Source organism: Delphinus delphis, chromosome 2, assembly GCF_949987515.2.
Source record: "Delphinus delphis chromosome 2, mDelDel1.2, whole genome shotgun sequence".
In the NCBI taxonomy this organism is placed as follows: domain Eukaryota; kingdom Metazoa; phylum Chordata; class Mammalia; order Artiodactyla; family Delphinidae; genus Delphinus; species Delphinus delphis.
Genome location: NC_082684.1, coordinates 167,041,996 through 167,061,313, shown reverse-complemented (window position 1 = coordinate 167,061,313; position 19,318 = coordinate 167,041,996). Strand labels below are relative to the sequence as shown.

General features: G+C 45.5%; 1 protein-coding gene across 19 annotated transcripts in view; it reads right to left on the bottom strand.

The window, feature by feature from the left end:
- Window positions 1–19,318, bottom strand: part of KIAA1217 (KIAA1217 ortholog) — a 773,854-nt gene that overhangs the window by 68,575 nt on the left and 685,961 nt on the right. For 18 of the 19 annotated variants that reach the window (XM_060006227.2, XM_060006228.2, XM_060006229.2 and 15 more), the window contains one exon: window positions 8,570–9,402. In XM_060006227.2, the coding sequence (XP_059862210.1) occupies window positions 8,570–9,402 (833 nt within the window). Of the gene's footprint in view, window positions 1–8,569; window positions 9,403–14,939; window positions 14,970–19,318 lie in introns of those variants that run through there. The other variant, XM_060006231.1, reaches the window with a different exon arrangement.

The window sequence follows — 19,318 nt, the reverse complement described above, 5'->3', positions numbered from 1 at the left end:
GGGGTGCATTTTAATGTCACCTAATTAGTGACAGAGAATGGCTTTCCCTTTTGAGAAACTGATTTGTTTAAAGTAACACAGAGCTTGTGGCAGTCATTCCACCGGTATTTTTGATAGAATACCCCTTGGATAAGAGTAGGGCTAGCTTCAGACATTTGTCAGTTGGTTGAATATCACGTTTGTCAGACAGCTCTTGAATGAACTCAGCAGCCTAAGGAATGACTAGCAAATATGACTTAACCATAAAGTTATATTCCTGTGAATGAAATCATAATTCAATTTATCAGCACCTATGCGCTCTGAGACTGCCAAAACAGCATATCTAGATGTCATTTTTATAGGAAGCATAATGGAAGAAATACAGCAAATTTTGAATAGAGACCAATCTGTCTTTCCAAATGGTATCTTTTCATTCCATTATGTAAATTCCTTAAATGCAAGTCCATCTTGGCATTCTCATGAAGGCTTCCAGCCCAGCCTAAGTTCAGGAAAATGCTCCCATTTCTGAACTCACAGCAATCACTCTCTGTATCACTTCTTTGGAATTAATTATGTACAAGCCGTCCCCAAATTATGGTAGGCTTGTAACTGCAAAGTTTTCGTCTACTTTCATTGTTTAGAACTTGGAATAAAATGGTGGTTGCATTTCCAGCTGGCCCATGGAAGCCTCTTTAACCTACAATGTATTATTAGTCCTTTCATTGTTCCTCATTGTTTTCAAGGAAAACGTGTCCTGACTTTCCAGCTGAACTTGGGAGATGCTGGGAACAGATCTCCCCCTGCACCTCCAGCCTCAGGGAAAGACACCGTCCCCCTTAGTGACTTGTACAGCCTCCTCTCTTCTCTCCACTTCACCAGGAGACACTGCCGCTCTTAGGGTGACGAGATCATCCCTGGGCAACACCTACGAATGAAATCCTATTGTTGGGATTGTTCTTAAAAACCAGTTATTTAATAAGCATTCGTAGCTCAGAAGCTTCCTGCGCTTAACCGTGGCATAGCTTACACGTTCGTATTATGCTTTTAATGTTTTGTGACTGTCTTCCCCAGTCCGTATTCCTTGCAGGTGGGGACACATCTAAGTTTCTTTGTACCCTGCAAAGCAATCAGTCCCCAGCTAAGCACACAAAGAGCTCAATAACCATGTATTGATCCCTAATTAGAGCTACCCAGGAAAGCAATTCAGGCAATAACTGAATCGGTCAGGCACTGTTAGGCATCAAAACAGGCATCAGATAACCTAATCATTTCAGCGCTACCCGGTTTGGCATCCGTCATACAGCTCAGGTGCAATTTTAAGAAGATGCTGTAATCCTGGCTTGTCTCTTGGCACCTGGTCCCAAGACAACGTACGACCCCCACTATTCTCCTGATAGGGACTGAAAAGTGGCTTTGAGAGCCTAAACATTCTCAACTGGATCTTTCATCCCACCTAATTCCATTCTCTGTGCGCACTTACTTTTACTCTCTCCTGTATCCCCCGCCCACCTGCTTTATATTCTTCCTAGCATTATAGTTAACAATTTGTCTCCCTGCTTCCTCTGGCACAGTCCTTGTCCTACCATTTCTGTGTATTCACCTCTGGGCTTAGTAGCATTTAGTGGAGTGCTTTGTTCAAAGTAGGAACTCGGCACTTATGCTACGCCAGGCATGGCACAAGGCACTTAACTGTAATGAGTTGCTCCATCCTATGAGGTAGGTGCTATTATTATCTCTACTTTACAGATGAGCAAGCTGAGGCAGAGCAAGACTCAGTGATCTGTCAAAGTTTACAACTGCTAACAAGTGTTAGCACAGGCACTTGAACCCAGGCTATCTGGCTTTGGAGACCATGTTCATAAACATGGCACGTGACTGCCTCTCGATGAATGACTGATCACAGGTTGGTTGAACCAAAGATAACAGCAAGTTCTAACAATAATGAAGCTGCTTTACCACGAGGGAAAGGGTAGAACTGAGCTAATCATCACCAAGATACACGTTTTGGATTTGACAGCATTTCACAATGTCTGGAGACATACATCTTCGGTTGTTGCGACTGGGGCAGCATTTCAGGGGAGTTTGCTACTGGCATCTAGTGGGATGCGGGGAGGCTGGAGATGCTGCTAAACATCGTATAATGCACAGGACAGGCCCCAAATACCAAGCGTGCAGAAGTTAAGAAACCTTGCTCTGGGAAGGTCCCAAGTCTAACTACTTACAAGACGTCTGATATAGCTCCCTTTTGACTATACAATCAGGAGAAAGAAACAAATTAACCATTCTTTTTCAGAATCACCTCTCTAGCAGGATATCTAACATAGTTTAGAAAATCTTCAAAGGTATGCCAGGCACTGTGAACATTTTAAATGACACAAATAGGAATTCAGACTTTCAATTAACTGGTAAACCGAGGATGTATCCTATTCCTCAAAGCTACCAACACAATAATACTTCATGCTCATAAAATGAGAAAGTGATGTTAAATGATTAAGAACAGACCCAAGCTACCAGTTAGCATGCAGGCTTCCTCCTGTACATAGAAATTTTCCTTCCCTTTCATTCTAAGGCACGGGATTCTACTTCTCTAAATCTGCGATGCCTTAGAAATCACAGCAGCTGTCATGTGGCTTCTTTTCCTCCACATACAAGTGCCCAGACAGGCAAGAATCTGCTCCCAAGTGAATTCCTGACTAGTCTGTTGAATTTAGCTACTGTAGGTGCAGAACAGTGTAAAAAGTATGATCTCAGTTCAAGTTTACCATGTCTTGAAAAATACTTTATTAGGAGGAATCTGTTATACATTTGGAAGGAGAGCTATTAGTCACTTTGCAGTGAGCACCCTTGAATTTTGAGTGTTATTTCGATAGAGATATTTCACATTATATGAGCCGGGCTATAAATACAAAATAGCAAAACATAAATGTCCTAGCGTTTTACAGTTCTTAAGGGCTGTTTTATGTGCCATGGATAGGGATGATGATGCTGTTTAATGAAGTAATTTTATAACCTTGGCAAGACACAGCCTCACACCCACAGTCACCTGTCACACACTGTCTCCCTTGCACAGGGCCTCTTAGTCACATGGACCCACTCTCTTCCTGGAGGCCTTGCTGAAAGGAAATCATCTGGGTAAAACCACCTCAGCACTCAAGGTCATTTTCCTTCTAGAAGCTCAGACTTGAGAATTACAGTCAGCCCTCCATATTCGCAGGCTTTGCGACCTCAGTTTCAACCAACCGCAGAAAGAATTTTGCAGATTGGTTGAATCCGTGGACGTGGAACCACGGATATGGAGGGCTGACTGAACTATGCCCTTTTAAATAAGGGACTTGAGCATCTGCGGATTTGGGTATCCACGGGCTCCCGGAACCAATCCCCATAGATACTGAGAGACAACCATACTGTTCTGAAGGTCAAAGCAGTTGTAATCCGCTTTCCTACCCCAAAGTCCATGGCCGTCTTGGGAGGAAGATGCTACCATCATATATGTTCTACACTATTTTTTCCAGATCTCCTATATATAATTTGTCACCGCTAGATGCTCTGTGGAAGCATCTTTATAAGAGATGCCAAACTCATTAAATCGAAGCACATGAGCTACGTACAAGATCAAGGGGAAATTACTTTGTCTTTAACTCATTTTCAATTCAATAGAGCTATTACAAAATTGCTTCAAAAGAAAAAAAAAGCTACCGTTGGAAGTTTCCTGAGTACAGATGAGAAAGAAAATTTTTCTCTAATTTCAAACACTCTGCAGTTAATGGGCTATTTCATAGAAGTGCTCTTCTGAAGAGTATATGAATCCAGCAGTGCCCAAAAGAAAGTATCTCTACAGATTTCTCAGTCTCCCTCCTGTGTTTTTGTAGCTTCACATCTTAGAAGTAAAATTTCACTTGAGAGTTTCATATAAAAAACACTCAGATTTGCTTTTTAATATTATGAAATTGCAACAGAAATTGGTTTGACACGTTATAGGACCCTGTACTCATGAAGTTACTTTTAGGGGTTGAAGCTTCTTTACAAATATTTACTTGCACAGACTAAATATACCTAAAATAGCACCACTGTATAGGTGTAACAATGGATTATAATTGTGTGCTTCAGTAATTGTTTCTGGTGTTCTTGTTTTTAAAATTTTCTTTGACATGGTACTCACATTCATTTTTTTCAAAATAAAATCTACCAAGAGTGTTCTCTTCTTTCTTCCCCTATCTCTGCATAATTCTACTAATATACTAGCTGGGACAGTTATATTTTAAATGACATGTATATATTTAGCAGCATAATTATGCAAATTCTACCATGTTGATGATTGTAAATATCCTTTCAGAGCAGCTACTTAGCATTTTTTTTTTTCCTCGCGGTACGTGGGCCTCTCACTGCTGTGGCCTCTCCCGTTGCAGAGCACAGGCTTCGGACGCGCAGGCTCAGAGGCCACGGCTCACGGGCCCACCCGCTCCGCGGCATGTGGGATCCTCCCGGACCGGGGCACGAACCCGCATCCCCTGCATCGGCAGGCGGACTCTCAACCACTGCGCCACCAGGGAAGCCCAGCTACTTAGCATTTTGTCCTGGTTGAAATGCTTCGAATTCACTCCCAAATTCACTTCTCTGCTGGGTGAAGGTGGGGCTCACAGTTCTCACCCAGCAGGCAGAATACCGCACAGCGGTAAAAAGTATGGATTCCTTAATGTACCTGGACATTCTATGCCACTTACTGGCTTTGTGACCTTGGGCAAGTTACTTAACCTCTCTGAGCTCTGTTTCTGCATCTGTAAAATAGGGATGATGATAGTACATACCGCACTGGATCGTCATGACGATTACATCGGATGATGTATGGAAACTACTTAACATCACGCTTGGTCCATAAAAGACTCTCAATAAATGATAGCTATCGTCAGTGTTCTTATATTACCCAGCAGGACTACATTTCAGCCTAGACATCCAGCTTTCCAAGAGTTTACAATTGCAGTTGAAAAAGAGGAAGTATGGCGCATTCCGACCTGTCCAGGTAACAGTGGGGTGGTGGGTAGCAGTGTTAGCAGCACAATGTCCAGACTCAAGTGTTTACTCGAGAATCATTCTTTACATACTTTTGTCATGTGCCTGGGTTGAGTCAGTGGGAATGTTTAGGTGTTTCAGTAATACCAACTCTAAACGTAGACGATGTGTGTGTGTGTGTGTGTGTGTGTGTGCGTGCGCACACGCGTGCACGTGTGTAGGGCTTCAGGAGAAGGGAATCTAGCCTGTGGTGAGAAATCACCTAGACAAGATGTGAGATAAAATTTCTTCTCTGCTATTTCACATTTACAGGAATGAATTCAAAAATGTGAAATCATATTCTGAATTACAACCATATGTCAGAATACGGCAGTGATCATGACAGTGTATTTTAGGTGAACATTAATCTTTAGTCAACTTTCCTAATCCTTGTTTTTCTAGAAATAAGAACTTGGATTTTCTAAAAGGAGTTGCTAACACATAAGACAGAAACCCATAGCGTTTTCTGAGCTTTCTTAAAAAACAGAAACCTGAGGAAGCAGAGGCCCTGAAAATATACCGATGCTACCGAAGGCTAAAATTCTTCAAGACTCTGATCAGGGAGCAGTACAGAGGCAACTCCACATAGCAGAGGGCCCTTCATTTTGGTCCCACCCATAACCCAATCCTGGGAACTGGGTTCAGTGATGTTCAGTTATATGCACGTGGTAACCACATGCGTGACGATGAACTAGGTGCTGAGCGAGAAGCCAGACGCCATCGTTGGCCAGAGCGTGCCTGGCGCTCAGCAGGGTGCATGTGGCTTGATGTGATAAACAGTGGAATCAAGCTCACGATCATCTCATTCCCACGAGGTGGGTCAGCAGGGTGGTGGGGGAGGACGGATTCTGGCCCTGGAGATGGACAGTTCTTATTTTTTCCTGGACTAAATTCTTATGACTCCAAGTCCCTTCCTATCAGTGACACACATTTCCCAACCAGTGCCTCACAGCCCACCGGGGCAGATGTGTTACCCTTTCTTAGAAGCACAGGGTGCAAGCTCCCTACAGCCTTAAGGCACGTCTTGGTAGACTTCCCTCTGGTTGTGACACTGGTCTGTTCAAAGAGCCTCAGTATTTATCCCACACCCCTCAGCTTTCTATGGTCGTGGGAGGCATCCCTTTCTTTGCTTCTTAGAATTTAACTTCCTAAGGACTTTGGCAAGGAGAGAATAAATACCTTTTTCCGAGTCTTCATTTTTCTTAGTCCTGCATGATCAAGCCTGTCATCATTTTGTCTTGTTTCCCATGCAGATTTTTTAATAGGAACTATTCTTGGAGACAGTTTACATCAACTCTACCCACTTGCCATTGGCCAGAACCCACTCACATGGCCACACTTAACTGCAAAGGAGGCTCGGAGATGCAGATAGTTTTGTGCCCCAGAGGAAAAGAAAATACGGTTTGGTAACCACATAGCCTTGTCTCTGCCATCATCTATTCTTCTCTCAGCAAATACCTGTTTCATCCTTCTTTCCACACAAAGAATGTATACCCTCCCTCCACAAGGGAAACAATGCAAAGTCTCATTCTGTCACGGAATCCAGCGCCATGTACAGGATCTCTGGGAAACGTGCAATCTGCCCCATCGGTATCAGATGTGGCTCCTGCTGACCTTGCAAGCAGTTAACTAAAAAGCCAAGTTACCTGTAGCCCTCACAACCAGTACTACAGCAGCGGAGCAAAGACAATTTGTAACCTCTTGTTCCTTGAATATTTGGTAGCTTTTGTCTATAAACCACTTCACTCTAGTTCAAGCCAGTCACTGTGGCTGTTTTTTTGTTTGTTTGTTTGTTTTAACCATACGTGGGCCTCTCACTGCTGTGGCCTCTCCCGTTGTGGAGCACAGGCTGAGCCCGGACGCGCAGGCTCAGCGGCCACGGCTCACAGGCCCAGCCGCTCCGCGGCATGTGGGATCTTCCCGGACCGGGGCACGAACCCGTGTCCCCTGCGTCGGCAGATGGACTCTCAACCACTGCGCCACCAGGGAAGCCCACTGTTGCTGTGTTTTTTTTTTTAAACTGTGTAGAGAGGGTTAGAGCTTTTTGGTACATTGATGATCCCCCAACTTCCAGGTTTATACTCTTTCCATCTTCCTGGAATCTTTCTTCTGGAACCAGATAAGAGATGGCCCTTTCATGATAAAATTCTGCCAGTGAGGACAGAGCGTTCCAATTTGTGTGATTAAGATAGTGATATACCATCACATTCCAGTCACAATTTTGGCCTTCTTTTTACAAGGTCATGTAGTAGAAAGTGACATGACCGGTTTTGGTAAGGAGGATGGAACAGTGGTTCCAGTGAGGTACTGAGTGGCTGAATATCTGAATTTTATTTCTCATGCCCCTTCTGAATTCCCATATGACAACAGGTCAAATGCTTAACCTCCTTCGGACTCAGTTTCTTTGACTAGATTTTTATGATTATAATTATTATGTTGCCTTCTGTCAGCCAGTTCAGGGTAGAGAAATCCCCTCTATCAAGAGTAGCTTTTCTGGGGCTTCCCAGGTGGTGCAGTGGTTAAGAATCTGCCTGCCAATGCAGGGGACATGGGTTCGATCCCTGGCCCGGGCAGATCCCACATGCCGCGGAGCAACTAAGCCCGTGCGCCACAACTACTGAGCCTGCGCTCTAGAGCCCACTTGCTGCAACTACTGAGCCCGCGTGCCTAGAGCCCGTGCTCCGCAACAAGAGAAACCACCACAGTGAGAAGCCCGTGCACCACAACGGAGAAGCCCCCGCTCGCTGCAACTAGAGAAAGCCCGCGCAGCAACGAAGACCCAACGCGGCCAAAAATAAATTAAAAAAAAAAAAGATTAGCTTTTCTATTACTCTACAGACTTGAGGGTTTTCAAGATGTAGTATGAAGGTTCTGGGCTGGTAAATTATAAACACATGTAAACTTAAAAAGAAATTTAAATTCCTGGAGTGTCACATCCACTAGAAAAAATTTGCTGATCTCTGTACCACTCCTGAATGAGTATTACATCGACACCATCCTATTTTTATGCAAATTCATGTTTTTATCACCCTGGATGACACACCCTTCTCATTTCTCATAACCAGATGAGTAAACAAAATTGCACTTCACAAGGAAGAACAAAAACCGCCATTTCAAACAGTTAACACTCGAACCACTCACTCACTTTCCGTGGGAGATCAGTTATGATCAGCTTTTGATGATTTGTCTGAATGGTTTCTGAAATCATAATTTTCTTCTCAAGTATTCAGACTTACATTAACGATGCTGCCGTTAGATCCACACTCGGGAGGCCCGTTCTGACCTCTCTTGTTGGGGTGCCTGCCTGCCTTTAGCCTGGCTACTGCCCAGCCTCACTCGACCACCGGATTTAGAAACTCTTTGCTGACAACAGCCCTCTGGTCCTATTCTTCCTCCCCTACCCCGCAGCGGCCAGTACCCACAGGGCACAGTGCTCAAGGCCGGCGCTCAGCTGACCACTGTTCTCTTGGTTCGACTTCCGTAAAGCAGCCCTCAAAACCAGCACGTGGGCGTGGCCCACCCTTGGCCACCCTCACCGCCTTACCTGGTCTCTCTGTCTTTGGGTATCGTAGCCGTGCTATAAGCAAACACTTGCTTCTCAACTAGAGGAGGGCCGAGGTCCACAATTCCGGCTAATCCTGGAGTCGTCCGTGGCTTCTCAATGTACACCAAGGTGCCGGGCTCCTTTTTGAAGGCCTGGCGGCTGGGTGAGACCCGGTCTGACTGCATGGTGTGGGAGGGCCCGTGGGCGTTATGGAGACCGTGCATCTCCACCATCCTCAGGTCACTGACTCGGTGAGGAGAGGCCGGGGGCGTTTTGGAGCCCAGAGTAGGCAAGAGGCTCTCTGGATACTTCCTTGACTTCTGTCTGTACAGTGACTGCTCCATGTGCATCTCCGCTTGCAAAGAAGGGTTGCAGTAAGCACTGGCTGAACGAACTGCGGCGCGGTGATACCCGATGATGTGATCGGGGAGATCCAGGGGGTGCCCGCCGTGCGAAGAGGCTATGCTCATCCTCCCCTCGTGATAGAGATAAGGATCGGCGTAGAAACCCTCGTTGCGGTACATCGCGAGGCTCTTGGAGCTCATGTCTTCATCTGGCTTCACGTCTCTTCTTTCCAAGATGGCGCTGGGGCTGGGAGAGATGGATCTGGAGACCGGCAGGCTGGAGAGTCTGTCCCTGGGGATGGTGGCGTTACCAGGAACGACCATCGGCCGGGTGCCTCCGTAAGGGATTCTGGATGGAGAGGGAGGCATGGAATGTGGCACAGGAGTGGACGGTGGAGAATTTGGAATGGCGTGGGGTAGAAGAGCTGCGGGTCCAGGTCGAGAGGCACCAGGGCCATCTCCTCTTGCATAAACGATTTCTCTCTGCATCTGAAAAGAAAGCAAGAAATTAGAAAATCTACTTTGATATTCATGTTTTTAGAGACATCTCAGTGTGGTTTCCCTGATGAAGCAGGCTGAAGAGTGGCCCCTGCAAGATGTCCACACCTTAATCCCTGGAACCTGTAACCATGTCCCCTTACAGGGCAAAAGGGCCTTCGTAGATACCCCCTGTTAAGGATGTTGAGTTGGGGAGATTATCCAGGTGGACCCAATGCAATCACAATCATGTGAAAGTAATGCAATGCATTCACTTATATGTGAAAGAGGCAGGAGGGTCAGCGTCATGGAAGGAGATGTGATGACAGAAGCAGAATCAGAGAGAGAGAATGGGAAGATGCTGTTACGGAGTCCAAGCTCATACTGCTCGTCCCACAACAGGCCAATAAATCGAGGCGTGAGGTGTTGGGGCACGAAGAGTGACTTTATTTGGAAAGCCAGCAGACCGAGAAGACGGTGGACTCATTCCCCAAAGAATCATCCTGCCTGAGTTAGAATTCAGGCTTCTTTTATACTAAAAGGGGAGGGAGTGAACTCAAACATTTCCTGCTTCCGGTCAGCCTCCAGAGGGAAGGTGTTAACTTCTTTCTCCCTGCAGAAAGGAATCACAGGTGGGCCTGGTCAGGATGTTTCCTGTGAGCTAAACAAAGGTATTTTAGCTCACTACCTGGGAGTCAGGGTTCCCAGAGATGGGCCATTATGTATATTTTAAGCTTATAGGCAATATCCCTTTAGTGACTAACTTGTAATAGAACACAAAAGGTGCTTCCCTATAATAATTCCCCATTGTCAATGTCCATTCCACAATCTTGTGGGAAAAGGGAGGAAGACCACTCTGGCTGGTTACTTCCTGTTGAACGGAGGTGACGAATATTCCTTAGAATCTTTTGTCAGCCTTTGTTTATCTACAACTATTTGAACCCGATGAAACCTATTAGCACTTTGTTGTCTAATTCATAATTGAACTTGGGGTTTTGGTTCCAGTTCCTAATACATATAAATTCCTGTGCTATTTATTTGGACACAATTAAAGAAATTGGTTGCCCCTTCTCCAGCTGCAATGGAATTCCCATCTACTTCAGTTGGATGGGCAGACCTGTTGGAGTCAAACTCAGGAGCAGAGGTCAGTATAGAGCCCAAAGTTTTAATGTAATTGGCAACCGCTAGGTCTTTTAGCGTTTATAGATTCTCCTGCCTGGGCACACACCTGGAATGGAGTACCATACAATATTTTAAAGGTGTTTAACTTAAGCCTGCTTCTGGGAGCCACTGATCCACAGCATGGCAACTAGCAAGGTTATCCCAAGTTAAATGTCTCCTGACGTTTTAGCAACGCTCCTTTCTGATATATGATTCATTTTCTTGGTTTTTCCTGTTGATTGCCGTCTCTAGGATGAATGCAGTTTTAATGCCTTCATCCAAGTCAGGGGATAATTTCGCTAAGGAGGGCTTTAACCGCTTCAGAGAGTTTCTGTCCAGGTGGGATATGCTTCCACCGATCCTGAAAAGGTGTCCACACAAACACTAGCAGGTATCTGAGATTTCCTGAGGCTCAAGGCCTTTGAGTAAATATTTGTCAGTCCTTGGTGGGGCAGGTTCCTCTGTGTTGAGTCCCTACCTGGGAGGTCTGACAGCAGTCTCTGGGTTATTTTTAAGACTCTGGGGGTAAGGGCTTGGTCTCCTTTTCTGGGATGGCTTAAAGCATGTTCTGGTGGGACTCAGATGTCACCCTATTGTGCTGAAAAACTTCAGGGTGAGGCCTGTCTTTCAGAAAGTCAATCAGGTCATCCCCCCACTGTCAATTTCACCCCTGGCTCCTGTGGGGAGTTGGGTACCTCAAGGCCAAGGGAGTCCCTGGGTCTCTTCATTCAGAGCATCCTCTCTCCCATGAGAGGCTCTCAGCTTCTACTGTTCTGTTTCAGCAGAGGGCAATCTGTTTTCCAGCGATGCTACTCCTCACAATAAGCGTATTGTTCCTTCCCCAGTCGTGGCCTACCTCTCCGGGTTACCTGCCTTCCAGGAAGCCAAGGCCACTGCCAAAAAAGTGGCATTTCGTTTTGTATCTTTCTTCTGTTGTTGTTCCCTCAACACTTTCAAAGCAACATCTACCAACTGAGATGGGTTCATTCCAAATGTACCATCTAATTTTTGCAGTGTTCTCCTGAAATCCAAGGCACTTTGCCCCAAAAGGTCAAATTTACCATTCTAATATTTGCAGGGGCCTCGGGATCTGCATTAGTACGATGTGTGTAGGCCTGATAAATCCCTTCCAAAAGTTCAGAGAGGTCTTCATTTGTTTTGCTGAATTTCTTGAATTTCGTTCCAACCCTTTTGCCTTGGTTTCCCCTTTCAAGGTCCTGCTAAGATGCACTAATGAGCAGTGCTCTCCTAAGGGCCTTCTTCCCTCACCGGGGTCCCCATTTGGTTCAGCTGTGGGTGCTGGCAAGTGGGCTTCAGGTGTAGAGCATCCTCTCTATATGGAGGGCTGCAATCTTTCCAACTAAACAAGTTTGAGAAACCCAGCCACTGGTCATTTCCATTTAGGCCCCCCATGAGATAATGGCGTAAGGAAAATACCCGTCCCAGAAGTGGCTCCAGGCCCAAATCTGCTGCCCCGTTGGGTCTTAGATGGCGATTCCAGACCAAGTCCCTGTGCCCCAGAAACTAGCACAGGATTTTCTTGTTTTGTTCTTTTGCCCGCGCTGCACAGCTTGTGGGATCTTAGTTCCCCGACCAAGGATTGAACCCAGGCTACCGCAGTGAACGTGCTGAGTCCTTAACCACTGGACCGCCAGGGAATTCCCAGCATTTTCTAACTGATCCTATAAGGAGGGAAGTCCTGGGCCCCAGTGTCAGGAACTGGGCCTGGATAGGAATGGAAGGTGGTGTAAGGGTTGGATATACCGGCGTAACGGCCGGAGCGGCTGGGACAGCCAGCTCAGCCAGAGGAGTTAAGGTCTGAGGCAACATGTCCTCTCATTCCCTTCCTTATTTTCCCTGGGAATAGTACAAATGCTTGCACATAAAGGAGTTCATTATTCTGGCCTGTTTCTTCACAAAATAGCTGGAGTGTCATTCAAAAGCCACTGTAAAACTATAGACAGCAAGTGATCATCTAGCCGTTAAAAGGATGCCTTTTTGCCCTGGCATCAGCCAGCTGGGATTACAGTGCAACTGAATAGAAAATTGACTACTGCTGTGGCTATGACAATACGGTAATTACTAAAGTTATGACTGATATCATTTACCAGGATGTGCCAGAATTTTAGGAGTTCCATATAATTTCTGGAATATATATGTTAATAACATTTACCCATACAGTACAACCTAAGAAGTTTTATCACCACCCATTTGACAATGCCTCCCACGCAATTCCTCACACCAAATAAGCCCAATTAGTTTAATATTCCTCTCTCTGAGATGGAGAGAAAACAAGTAATTTGAGGTGTTCCAGAGACTCTCCAGAAAACCCCAACGTTAGCCAGAGGTCAAATGAATCCCACTTAGAACTTGATTTTTGGGACATCTGTCAAAAATATCGAAAGTTTTAACCAGAGATAAGCGATCCCAATGGCAAATACAGGTCACTTAAACAAAAACTCATGATCTATTACCAACAGGAGTTCAATATTTTAAGAGAACTTTGTCCTCTTAGAGAACCAAATTCAGATTTTGTACCACTTTACCTTCAAGATTTATTTATTTATTTATTTAGCGGTACGCGGGCCTGTCACTGTTGTGGCCTCTCCCGTTGCAGAGCAGAGGCTCCGGACGCGCAGGCTCAGCGGCCATGGCTCACGAGCCCAGCCGCTCCACGGCATGTGGGATCTTCCCGGACCGGGGCACGAACCCGCATCCCCTGCATCGGCAGGCGGACTCTCAACCACTGCGTCACCAGGGAAGCCCCAAGATTTATTTTCTTAATTAAGTTCAATCTTATCTTAGAACTAAGTTTAGTTTCAAGGTACGAAAATCTGGAGAGACTATTCCAGACAGACGTTTCCAGAACATTATTCCCATAGAGTTTAACCAAAACTCTTTACTTCATTTACCTTTATTTTATTTACTTAAAAGCTTTGTCACATTATTTTTCTTGCTGACAAACTTTTTAACAGGAGTAATAAGGTCTTATTTGATTTCTAGTAAATCCAGGTACAATGAAAGTATTATACCTAATGTTGATGACTCTAATGACATACCTGTATCAAACCAACAAGCTTAAGCTAACTTTAACACCAGATATTAATTCAATACTGAATTTCCTAGATGACGAGAGCCTGAAACTCATTCTGGAGAGTTTCTTTTATATTTGAGTATTCACTTAAGCACTTAATTTCCTTTAAGCCAATTAAATAGAGCTCTTTTACAAATTTCTGGCCATGCCACACATCTATCACACGTACAAACACACACAGGGATGTCGTAGTTCCCATTCCAAAATTTTAGCCATGAATCAAGTACAACAATGTAAAACGCATCAGTTACAAAAGATTGGATGCAGACGGGGTTTCTGGCAGATGGGGCAAATCAAGGTCACCTGTACAGATGGCTAAACCCTTTTTAGTAATATTTATGGAAAAGACTTATTTCTATTTGTAGCTTTTGGTGATTTTAAGAACCAAGTGGAAACGTTCTCTTCCTCGGAATGTCCCACTCTTGGACAAGAGCAGACAGGGTTTTTTTTCCCTGTTCCTTTTCTCCATCTGACATCAGTAAAAGTTTGAAGTATCACAAAACTGATTTGGCTGTAAACGGTACCAAACAAAATGAAACCCAAAACCCAAAGAACACACAGAAAATCCTAAATAAACCCTCAAGTTTGGTCTTGGGTTTTTACATATACCAACGACACAGGAGACCATAAATGACATAATTAACACAGCAAGGGTACCAGTACATGGTGCACAGGGCCCCAAGATAACCCTGCCTAACCCCCCTGTAGAGATCCTAACAGGTACTGCGGCTAAGCACTATTGTAACAAAGTATCATCTTCCTCTGACACATGGCTTCTGAGCTGTAATCAGATCCCTTACCCATAAATGCACCTTAGAGAACTTTCTTCAGGAATAGTTGAAACATTCCCCATTTTTTTTTTTTTCTTTTGCGCTACGCGGGCCTCCCACTGCTGTGGCCTCTCCCGTTGCGGAGCACAGGCTCCGGACGCGCAGGCTCAGCGGCCATGGCTCACGGGCGTAGCCGCTCCGCGGCACGCGGGATCCTCCCGGACCGGGGCACGAACCCGCGTCCCCTGCATCGGTGGGCGGACTCTCAACCACTGCGCCACCAGGGAAGCCTCCCATTTTTAAAGATAGAAATTCAAGACAAACAAAACACAAACGGCACCACACACATGCTAGCGTCCAAAGAAACAAACCAGTTGACACATAGGGTAGAAGCCCAACAACTCCTTCCTCTCTCCAACAGGGTATCCCACTCAAATACAGAACAAATTGGCTTATTCCGGAGAAAACGCCCCAAACGAAGAGAGGAAGCACAGTTCTCGGCTGTACACACCGGAGCGACTTACCCTACTGCAAGCAAACTGTCGGCTCCCAGATGTCCATTCCTTGCTCCAACTGCCAAGTGCTGGGGCAGCCGGTGCTGCTTCGAGGAACTCTGAAGGGAAGACCCTCAGGACAAGTGGGCCCGGCAGCTGCTAGGGCCTTACCGGAAAATTCCCCAACCGGGGCCGGCTGGCCAGGAGCAGCAAGGCTGCTGGATGGCTCCCCCAAATTTGTTACTGAATCCAAGCTCATACTGCTCGCCCCACGCCAGGCCAATTAATCAAGAGATGAGGTGTCGGGGCGAGGACTGGCGACTTTATTCGGAAAGCCAGCAGCCCGAGAAGACAACGTACCCACACCCACCAAACAACCATCTTGCCTGAGTCAGAACGCAGGCTCCTTTTATACTAAAAGGGGAGGGCGTAAAGTCAAACACTTCCTGTTTCCGGTCAGCCTCCAGAGGGGAGGTGTTAATTTCTTTCTCCCTGCAGTCATTCACAGGTGGGTCTGGTCAAGACGTTTCTTGTGAGCTAAAAAAAAATTATTTTAACTTAATGCTTATTACCTGGGAGTCAGGGTTCCCAGAGATGGGCCATTATGTGTAATTTAAGCTTATAGGCAACATCCCTTTAGTGATTAGCTAGCTTGTAATAGAACACAAAAGGTTCTTCCCTATTACAAGGCTACACTGCTGACTCTGAAGATGGAGCAGAGCCATGAGCCAAGGAATGCAGCAGCCCCCAGCAGCTGGAAAAGGCAAAGAACGGGATTCTCCCATAGAGTCTTCGGAGGCAGTGTGGCACTGCCAACACCTTGGCATTGGCCGGTGAAACCATTCTGTATTTCTGATCTCCACAACTGGGAAATAACAAATTTGTGGTGTCTTAAGCTACTAAGTTTGTGGTAGTTTGTCAGAGCAATCACTGGAAATGAATATACCTGATGTAGAGCTCAACATTGTGGGGTCTGAGGGAAAAAACAGTGCAGTGGTTTAAATACTGAGGTCATAGCTTCTTAGAGACACTAAGAAACTATGTGGGTCTAATGTACCAAAAGGGCTAAACTGTCTCCTAAAGCTCATCTTGGGCACATTTTTCGAGTGGAGGCCCTGGAAAGTAGATAGTAAGCATCTTTCCCATCTTTTCAAGCTGATACAATAATAGGGACATGGCCAGAGAGAGAAAGGAGATGCATGGGAAAAGTTTGGAGGGAAGTTTTACTCATTTGCTGATGCCTTACTATGAGAAAGGTCAGGAGGAAATAATGATTCAGGAGATGAGTGCAATTGGAGGCAAATGCATAGTAGGGATGGCAAGAGATAGAAGAGGGAAGGGAACCCCAGGCATGGCGGGGAGGAAGAATGCTAACAGTACCCGCTCTGGGGCTGCCACGTGACGATGGTGAGCATGCTGGGAGAGGTCGTCATAAGCCCCGCAGTACTTGCCCAGGCAGCAGTGATTTCTGGGCTGTTTCATTACCACCCAGTTCAGGAGAGTTAGGACTCTCCCACTAGCTCTCCTTTAGAAGAAACAATGACTAAAGAATCAATAACTCAAGAACCATAGATACAGAAAACAGATCGGTGGCTGCCAGACGCAGGAGGTGGGTGCCCGGGGGGCTGGGGGTATGTGTGTGAAATGGGTGAAGATGGTCAAAATATACAAACTTGCAGTTATAAAATACATTTAAGTCCTGCGGATGTACGGTCCAGCATGGTGACTATAGTTAATAATACTGTATTGTATTTGAAAGTGAAGAGAGTAGATTTTAAAAGTTCTCATCACAAGAAAACAATCGTTAACTGTGTGGTGATGGATGTCAACTAGACTTAGTGTGGTCATTTTTTCGCAATATATGCATCTATTGAACCATTATGTTGTACCTCTGAAACTAATATAATGTTATATGTCAATTAGATCTTAATTTTAAAAAAAGGAAGCAAGTTAATGGCAAAAGAGGAAACTAATTTGCAAGTGCACTATTTTATTTAGCAAAGGGCAGAATCAAAAATACAAATGAATTCAGGATGTGAATAGGTGGTACTTTTTGTTTTGATCAAAGCCCAGGAGGGTCATGCTCACTGAGATTCTCCAAACGGCTACAAGGGAGGGGACGGACAGCCAGTGGCACCTCCCAAGCTCTGTCTTCTAGTTTGATTTGTGCTATCACAGAAGCCACATTTCCATTTGGACTTCTCAGAGATGTGACAGACAAGGAGGGTATAAATGATTGGAGGGTGGGTGAGGTAGGGGCGTGAGGAGAGAGGAGATGGGCTCAAATGGACGAAAATCAAGATAAGCAGCTGAGAGACCCGTAGTGTGGGTGAGAGAAGACATAGAAGAGGCAACAAGAAGAAGGCTGAAAAGGAAACAGAGCCCAATGCCCTGAAGACATGTTGATTCCTTACCTTATAAATTCATTCACTTAGTAAACAATATTTACCAAGCACTTGCTAAGAACCAAGCATGATTCTAGGACACAGCTCTAAACAAGCCCGTAAGTTCCTGCCCTGGAGGGGAACGTCCTGCTCTTGAGAGGATACATTCTTACCTACACCTGGTCACGAGGATGCAGGGGATGACCTGGCTGGTCTCCCACAGGCTTCCTCATCTTGTCACTGGAAGGACCCAGCAATGCAGAGTCCCTGACCCGGGGAGTTTTACACATTATGGTGGATTTCATAATAGAAATGACTGACAAAAAAATGCAGGCAAAATGCAAGTATTAGCAACCAAAAGGAGCCCTTTGAGGGGTACATTATCCAAGCACTACTGAACTGGCTCCTGACCCCCTAGGGGATCCCAGAGTATGCAGGCTCCTCACTCGACGGTACAATTTTATCTCCACTACCCCTGCCTCCCCAACACACACACACACCACACAGGCACACCATACACCACACGCACCACACACACGCACGCACACCACACGCATGCCACACGCACACACGCCACACGCACACACGCCACAGTAGACTAGTCTGTTCTCCCCCTCTAAACCGGACTTGGGATATCCTCAGGCTGTCCTCACCCCTGGGACCCTCACCCCAGTTCCTAGCCCCTGGGGAGTCACACCTAGGGTGAGGTCAAGGTCAGCCTCCAGTTGTGTCCGCTCCACCACACGGCCCAGTCCCGATGCTCCAGCCCACACACTCTCAAGGCTCAGGGGCTCACGGCCATAGACCAGGAGGGCATTCCCAAGGTCACTGTGCGGTAATATACCTGATTCCCATTCCAGAATGGCTGGAGCAACCATATAACCAAAGTTTTGTAGTAGATCAACACGGATCCTCTATAAATACCTCTCCCCCCATGTCTTCCTCAATGCAGGGCTCAATGAAAAGAAAGGTCAGGCTCAGTGGTAAGCATGGCAGGGCTTCACAGGTGATAAAATACAAGAGGGACTGGCTCAGCCGGCGGTGCATAGTTGGCCAAATTCCCCACCCAGTCAGACCACACAATGCAATAATCAACCCAAACACACGTAAAGATATATTCAGACATGCCACTGTGTGTAAAGCATCACATGGTGCTCAAGGTCAACCAGGTGCAACAAATAGTAGGTACTGTTGTCAGCATCGTTATTCATCCCCATTCCCCCCAAAATAGGGTTTCAAATGTCTAGAACCCACTTAGGATGAACAATAATCCTAACGGGGTTAGTCACTACTCCCTGTTCTCTCTTTCCTCCTCAACCGGCTTCATCTGGATTTGGGGGATCCTGAACCAAATGAACACATAGAGAACCCCCCCTTTTCTGGTAAGAGAGCAAAATGAGACATCAACATTCCTAGGAGTACAGAACTGTCTAGAAGAATAAAGAGTATTAATGAAAGAAAAATGTAAAGTTAAGTTTAATTAATAAAAATTTGAGTAAATTTCTTTTAAAACAACAGAGATGCCTGCATAGGTCTTTTAAAAACATGTTTGGTGATGTGAAAAGAAATGGCTAGGAGGCACATTATATAACTAAGTGAAAAGAAGTTATGTAAAATTTAAAATAAAACACATGCAAAAAACTTATTAGAAAAATCTCATTAGACTTTCTGGACGCCTTGTGCAGATGAATTCAGAAAGAAATGTAACAATTAATTACCAATAATTCAGATACACTGTGCATTCATATGGGAAATGCAGGTGATAGTAAAAATATTTAACATCCAACAGCCTGTATCTCATGAGTACCAACCAGCCAGAATGGGACCTCAGCCAACGAGGCTGGATCGTAGCCATAAGCAATGAACACTACGTACCTGATGGTAATGCTGTATGTCAGCCCTGCCTTGTCCACTTCAAAATAATCCTGCCATTGTCCAACAGGGTCACTGAATGAATTGCTGTCCACCTGAGTTATCCACAGTGGAGGGGAATACAAGCGTTCTGCTAGGCCAAAACAGGTCATC